The sequence below is a fragment of the Triticum dicoccoides genome, chromosome 7A (assembly GCF_002162155.2).
Source record: "Triticum dicoccoides isolate Atlit2015 ecotype Zavitan chromosome 7A, WEW_v2.0, whole genome shotgun sequence".
Classification (NCBI taxonomy): Eukaryota; Viridiplantae; Streptophyta; class Magnoliopsida; order Poales; family Poaceae; genus Triticum; species Triticum dicoccoides.
The window spans coordinates 628,676,686-628,683,839 of record NC_041392.1 but is presented as its reverse complement, the minus strand read 5'-3'; the positions used below and the strand labels follow the sequence as shown (position 1 = coordinate 628,683,839).

Here is a 7,154-nt window from a genome sequence, read left to right as displayed (position 1 = left end):
TATCGAGCATGCATCCTTTCGCTTAGAGCATCTACAGTGGCATACGCCTAATTTAGCCCCTCAAACGTCCGAGGACACGTCCGCGGAAAGTGACTGCTCACCTCCTAATTTTTTTTGTTTCTACAGTCATGTCCTTCAGTTTTTTCTTATATGCCCGGCCACATGTGTGTGATTGATGGAGATGAAGAGAGAGAAAGAATAAAAAAATGCTATATGATGGTTTCAGATCCTATGTGATGGACGAAGGACCACTGGTCGGACACGCCTGAACACTCCAAGTATTGCCCCACACATCGGGGCAATATGAGGAATGTCGGATAGCCCAGTCGATTAAGGTGCCTTCGAGGGGTCCGGTTGGGTCAATTCAGGGAGTCCGGTTGTAGATGCTCTTACTGCACCCAAAGGACCATACATGGGCCAAATCATGATCTATCTCTGCCACTGCAAAGGGCTCCAACCCTCTCACTTGGGCGCAAAGGATGTCGTACCGGCGATCGGCAGAGCATTTCACAAAAACCCAGATCAACGGAGCCCAAGTTTCCAAAGGAGAAGCAGTACGAGCAAACCCACAAGAATGAGTAGTCGTCCACACAGACACTATCGCCCGCTGTGGCTAAGACATATTGCCACACTAGAGTTGTTAGATGAAGGCGCTGAAGCATGAATAATGATGAAAATGGACAACACCAAGCACCTGCAAAGGATAGGATTTGCCAGAGCACAAGGCTCGGCAAGATACCATACCGCCGCCAATGTAGACGGAATCTTATCCCCTTTTGGCTAGAAGATGTGGAAGGCGTGCGGGTTAGAACAGACACGGCAGAAGCTATTACCATGCCAATCACCGCGCCAACTCCTGAACCTGATTGTTTCCTTGCCGGAGGACGAGAAACTACATACTATCTGCCTGCTGTGGATGTGGTGGACGGAGCGAAACAAGGCAAACCACAACGACCAGAGGGCTACGATCCAGGAGTTCACCTTCACGTTGTCAAAGCACATTGCAGAATGGCGCCTATATTGTGGAGAGCAGGGTCAGAGCAATCCTAAACCAAAACCCAGCTGGATCCGCCCGACCACCGACGTAGTCAAGATCAATTTGGATGGATCTTTTGATCCGGGGACTGGACTCGCGGGTTGGGGATGCATCGCTCGGGATCACAATGGTGAGGTGATCCTTGCCGCGGCAGGAAGCCTTTCACATATGGGCGAGGCCCTACATGCGGATGCATGTGCCTTGCTTCATGCAATTAAGCTAGCTGAAAGTCAGGGTATGGGACGAGTCCTTTTTGAGACGGACTGCATCGGGATCCAGCAAGCTGCAACGACGACTGCTCTCGACCGATCTAACCTGGGCACCCTGTTCCGTGAGATCAAATACCTTCTTTAGATTGGTTTTATTGATTGGAATGTTTCCTACTGTTCTCGTGTGTGTAATGTTCCTGCCCATGAGCTTGCGGCTATTGGTAGGCGGAATGTCAATGCCGACTACCAAGTATGGTCGGTAGACCTCCCTAGAGTTGTATTCGATGCGGTGATCGCCGATTTGGCTGGTCCACGATGATTTATGAAATGCAAGGTGTTACATTTAAAAAAAGGAACAAGAGCAACGGTCTGATGACGGCGGTGGCAGATCGAGGCGGAGAAGGAGCTTCATCGAAGGAACGATGGCAGACTTGCGAGGCACGAAGCCACCGAATCGGCATCACCACCTTCATCAGTGTTGCACACGCGAGCCGAAGGGCACCTCGGGCGGCAGCAAAGGCGAGGAAAGGGGGAGGAGGAGGGTAGCGGTGTTAGGGTTGGCTCCCTCGATGCGGAGGGCGGTCTCCGCGATAAAATGTTACTAATAATTTATGAACGTATTTTACACGTGCTAGGTTAACAGAGTTGGCTCTTGCAGGTGGGGTATACACATACATGTGTGTTTTTGCTTCATTTAAAAGCGGAAGCGTTGGAGAATCTAACCGCTACGGCCACCTGGAGCGGCAACTGCGGCGGTCTGCGGGGATGACGGTGCCGTTACCGGGGAAGAAGAAGCGTAGACGGCACGAGAAGCGCGTCCAGAACTGGGTGTTCTGGAAGATGCCCGTGTTCCCGCGCGTGCGCACCTTGCCGTGGAGGTCGAACGGCACGACGCCGGCGTTGAGCGACTTGTCCATGGAGCGCATCCCAGCCTTGTCCAGCCTGCGCCCCGTGGACACCACGTCGTTGTACTGCAGCGGCATGGAGCTATCCGGTGGCACCACGAACGGCGGCGCACGGAAGAGAAGCATGTCGACTCCTTGGAGCTTGAGGGCGAGGTTGACGCGGGAGAAAGAGGCGTCCGCCCTGGAGTCCTTGTTGATGGCCAGGAAGGCGATGGAGAGCTGAAGGTTCTGGACGGTGCCGTCCTGGCCCGCGTACTGGAGCGCCCCCAGCTGCGCGTCGGCGACCGCCAGGTACGGCATCTTGTGGTTGTAGACGGCGAACAGCAGGACGCCGAGGACGATGGCGCCGATGACGAGCAGCACGCACAGGATGCACAGCACCCACGCGCACGCGGACGTGGACCTGGCGGAGCTCCTGTGCCGCTTGTCGTCGTCCCCCCACCAGGTCTTCCAGGGCCTATTGTTCCTCGCCTCCACCGCAACCGGCCTCTCCATGCGCGTGCGGCCCTCTTCTCTTTGTCTGAGTCTATTCGTGTCGTCCTCCTCGTTGAAGTTGGAGCCGTGGTGGGCCGGCGGCCGCTGCCCCATGGTGGCCTGCTTCTCAAACCGCTTGGCCTGCCCCCGGAAAGCACTCGTGTGCCGCGTCTCGAAGAGCCTGACGCCCTTGACGTCGCCCGTGGCCGCCACGCGCTCGCGGTCATGCGACGTCCTGAGCGACCGCAGGTAGGCGCGGAAGCCGGCGTGTTGACCCGGCGACGTGATGAGCGCCATGAGCTTGTCCAGCGTGGCCCTGAGGAAGTCGATCATGGGGTTGGACTGCTCATGTGCAATATCGTTCCTGGCCTCCACCAGCTTCCCTTGGGCGCCGTGGAGGTCACCGCCGTCCGCCATCGTACGCACCTCGTCTAGGAAGGTTACGTGCTGCCGGCGGGCCCGCTCGGTCCTCAGGCCCCCCGGCATCGTGCGGCTCGGGTCAGCCGATCCGGTTGGGGTGCGGCGCATAGGGACCGGCAGTCTACGGGAGTAGAAAGGTTGTCCCCGAACACTGCACGTGTGCAAATCTTAGTTAATAATGGAGATGTATGGACGTACATTGGGAATATATATATATATATAGACACACACACACACATGTACTATGTACCTATAGGAGCACTGGGCGACGATGGCAGTGGCGTTCTTCTTCTGGCCGACGGCAGGGAGGCGGATGTGGGCGATAACCCTGCGTATTTCTCCGGCGAAGAGATCGCCGAAATGGACGATTACCGCGCCGGAGTTGTCGTCCCGTGTTTGCTGGTAGAGACGGCAGTCCACGTCCTCTAGTATGGAGTCGCCTGGCTGTGGGGACACGATGAGCTTGAGGTCCTGGACAACGATGCTGAGGAGGCCACCCAGGATCTGCGAGAAGGGCTCGGTCATGTTCTCCCCGTCATCTACGAAGTTGAATGTTCCTCCTTTGCTCCGCCTTGCAATCTCGTCCAGCACCTTCGTTCAGAAATATATGCACAGTGAATACTTAATTATCAAAATACTACTATCTCTCCGTTCCTAAATATAGGTCTTTCTAAAAATTCCAATATGAACTACATACGGATGTATATAGACATAGTCTGGTATACAGATTCACTCATTTTACTTCGTATGTAATCTCTAAAAAGACTTATACGTATTTAGGAACAGAAGGAGTAGTATGCATGCATGCATGTAAAAAATCAGGATGCACCTTATCTTTTTATCAAGGTTTTGAACAAACATCGGTTGTGGATTGAGTATGTACATGTAAAGTTTCGATTGGAAACTATGACAATTTGCCACCTATGCAAAAAGAAAGTAAAGAATGTGTACAATAGGAAGTTTGCAAAGTTCTACCAGTCTGAGGTCAGGTGAGTCGATCAAGTGCGGGAAGGTTATGTGGGACAATTGCAGATGTATGTATTTTTTTTTCAACTCCAGCAGTAGATGTAGTTATTTTGTACCATGCGCGTTAGGGCATCTCCAACACTATCCCTTAAAACGGAAACACTGTCTATTTGCGAACTGCGCCTAGACACGTTCACGGACACGATATGGAAGCTGATCATCCAATTGTGTCTCCTAAATACACATCAAATCCGAATAATAGAGGTGCGTCCGGCGGACCTAAAGGACAAAGCATATGGGCTGTAAGGACACTACAACATAGTGTTCGAACTGCCGCAAAGTTTCTCCAAGTTTGCTTCCAGTTTGCGGAAAATCAGACATGCCAATACTGCGTTGGATAACAAAAAGTGTTCGGACCGCGTGGTTCAAACATTTACAGGTACGTTGAGGTACCCCAGAGTGTCTATTTACATGTGCATGCGGATTTTGTGATATAACTTTAATCATCATTTTGACCAACAAACCTTAAGCTATTTGTCACAAATATAATATCATTTTAGTGTACATTCTAACAAATTAAATTTGTGCGAACCAACATGTGGCTGGATGGTTAAAGGGATTGTGGTATCCCCTGCCCACCAGGGTTCAAATCCTGCTGCTCGCATTTATTACTGAATTTATTTCAGGATTATCGGCGATGCACATCACGTGGGAGGAGACGTTCTCGTCGGCGACGAGGTGCCTACGGTGACTTCATAAGTTTCAAGATGATATGCCGGCTCGGTCTTTCGGAGGTGCTCATAGGAGTAGTGTGTGTGTGTGCGCGTTCATAGGGGTAAGTGTATGCACGTGTATATGAACGCTTGTGTCTGTACTGATATTCAAAAAACAAATTTAATTTATATAACATATAATTAATATAGTATCATGATTGTCAAAGTTTAATCAAGAAAAATTAGTGCTTCCACAAAGCGAGCTTCGGGTACCCGATCAAGGGACTAATGAAACACGAGTACCCTATGTAAGTATGGGCGCATGGAGTAGGATCCACCATCTTTTGCCACCATAGAGTTATGTGCCATGATTTCTACTACTTTTATGGAGGGTTTTCAGTGTATAACATGATGTTTTCTTGAGTTTTTTTCTTCTTATTTCGGAGCATGTCATAACATTTTCTTCGTGACTAGCATGCACCGTTACCTAGTTTCGTCGAATTTTTGTAAAGTGTGTCATAATGTTTTGTCATTCGTGGGTATGAGTAAAGATTCATAGGATGAATTTTCAACACAAGGAATGATAAATTCTTTACCCAGGCGGAAAAAAAGGAAACGATATGATGGAAAAACATTTCTGAGAACAATTCAGCATGTACCTTGGGATCGAAGTCAGTACCAAAACCAAACGTGTAGACCGGCACATCACTGACATCAACGTTGGTCGCATGCCCTATGTTCTCGTCCCCGTCGGACAAGAGAAAGATGCTGGCGACGCGGCCGCCCGTGATGCGTCGGCGGGCGAGGACGCCGAGGGCGGTCTCGAGGCCGTCTCTTATGTTGGTGGGGTCGATGACTTGCAGGCTGTCGACGATGTTCATGAGGTGTGGCTTGTTAGCGGGGGTGACGGAGAGGAGCGAGCACAGCCTCTCAGCCTCCTCGGAGAACTTGACAATGGAGAGGCGGTCCTTGGGCCCGAGCTTGTTGATGACGAAGTGCATGGCGGTCTTCATCTTGCCCAGCCGGTCCTTCTTCCTCATGCTCTTGCTGACGTCCAGGACGGCCACGAGGTCCAGCCCGAGGCGGTCGCCGGCGGCGGCGGCGGACGCGTCGTGGACCTCCAGCAGCACCTGCTGCCGGTTGTCGTGCAGCGGCGCCCGGTCGCTGGCGTGCCACCTGAGCCGCACGATGTCCGCTCTGTCCAGCAGAGGCGGGCCTGCATCACCATTCATCATTTTGTTCAGTGATCAATAGAGTATGATTTATGAATGAATGAGATGCAATGATGCTTTGATTAATGAATGAAATAAAATTACGGAACCACCTGGTGGATGTGCATAAGGGACGTTCTGGTCTTCTTCGTCGAAATCGGACGACATTGCGAGCGAGCGGATGGACTGCTCTGCTCTCTACTCACAATCTACCTATCCAAACAATGGCGGCGCGGTCACTTGCGTACAGGGTAATTTAATGAGATGCCCATGTACATATCCGACCGTTATAGGAGACGATGGAGTGGCATCAAGGAAATGAATGGAGTGGCAGGAGTATCTAGGTTTCGGCAGAGGTTTTGGTATCTTCTTTTCTCTCTGCCGCAGCTTTCATTTTGGAGTTTTAGGTATCATATGCTGGTTGTGTCGAAGAAGTCTCATCGGATTCATTCAGTGCCCATAGTGGCGCTTGTTTTTTATTTCGTCCAAGGATTAATTATCCACATGAAGTAGGTCACGACACAACGCGAATTGAGCACAATACCAAAGGCACCTCGTGTGTGCCTTTTGTTTTACGTATTTCTGACTCTAAACTCATGGGTCATGGCACAAGAGGTATGGGTCATTTCTGCTTCCCCAACACACTCATTCTACAACTATATTCTATTTCTATGTATTAAGTTCTTAAAAGTTTAACTCCCTCCGTTCTAAAATATTTGATGTTATAGGTTTGTCCTAATTAAGTCAAATTTTTGTAGGTTTGACCAAATCTATAGAAAAATATACCAACATCTACAATATCAAATTAGTTTTATTAGATTTATATAAAGTATACTTTTATGGACACAGATTTGGCGAACATGGTTTCACGCGCACCCCTTATGAATAGTAAATTAAAAAATACTAAAAATTAAAAAATCTGAATATTTCTTGTGATATGCATAATCAACCGCTACACTCGCGTACGAAGTTTCATGAAGAAATGGCATCCTTGGTATTTGGGCAAAAATGACAAAATGGAAGCTATATTAAAAAAAACATTGTTTGATGAATAGTAAGGTCCCAATTCTATTTTCTTCACTAAGAATACCACAGATGTCAATAATTCACGAAACTTCACACGTGACTGGAATGGTCGGCCAAGTTTGATACCCAAAATTTTAGAATTTTTCAAAATTTCCTAGCATTTTTTTAATTTACTATTCACATGGGTGCGTGTC

The 7,154-nt window shown here is 49.4% G+C and overlaps 1 protein-coding gene across 1 annotated transcript; it reads right to left on the bottom strand.

Annotated features, from left to right (window-relative positions):
- Positions 1-1,833: 1,833 nt before the first annotated feature.
- LOC119331179 lies at positions 1,834-6,140 on the bottom strand. Its single transcript, XM_037604356.1, has 4 exons — positions 6,048-6,140; positions 5,383-5,939; positions 3,295-3,635; positions 1,834-3,195 (listed from the first exon to the last, which is right to left on the bottom strand). Exons 1-4 carry the CDS (start codon positions 6,100-6,102, stop codon positions 1,971-1,973), a joined length of 2,178 nt encoding a protein of 725 aa, XP_037460253.1. The 5' UTR covers positions 6,103-6,140; the 3' UTR covers positions 1,834-1,970.
- Between the last annotated feature and the right edge of the window lie 1,014 nt (positions 6,141-7,154).

Bases quoted from the DNA above. Each gene is read 5' to 3' on its own strand.
- LOC119331179 (XM_037604356.1), bottom strand. From the start codon at position 6,102: ATGTCGTCCGATTTCGACGAAGAAGACCAGAACGTCCCTTATGCACAT. The intron at 3,636-5,382 runs GTACATGCTGAA...TTCTGAACGAAG, and splicing joins GTACTGACTTCGATCCCAAG to GTGCTGGACGAGATTGCAAG. The intron at 3,196-3,294 runs GTACATAGTACA...GCACACGTGCAG, and splicing joins GTCGCCCAGTGCTCCTATAG to TGTTCGGGGACAACCTTTCT.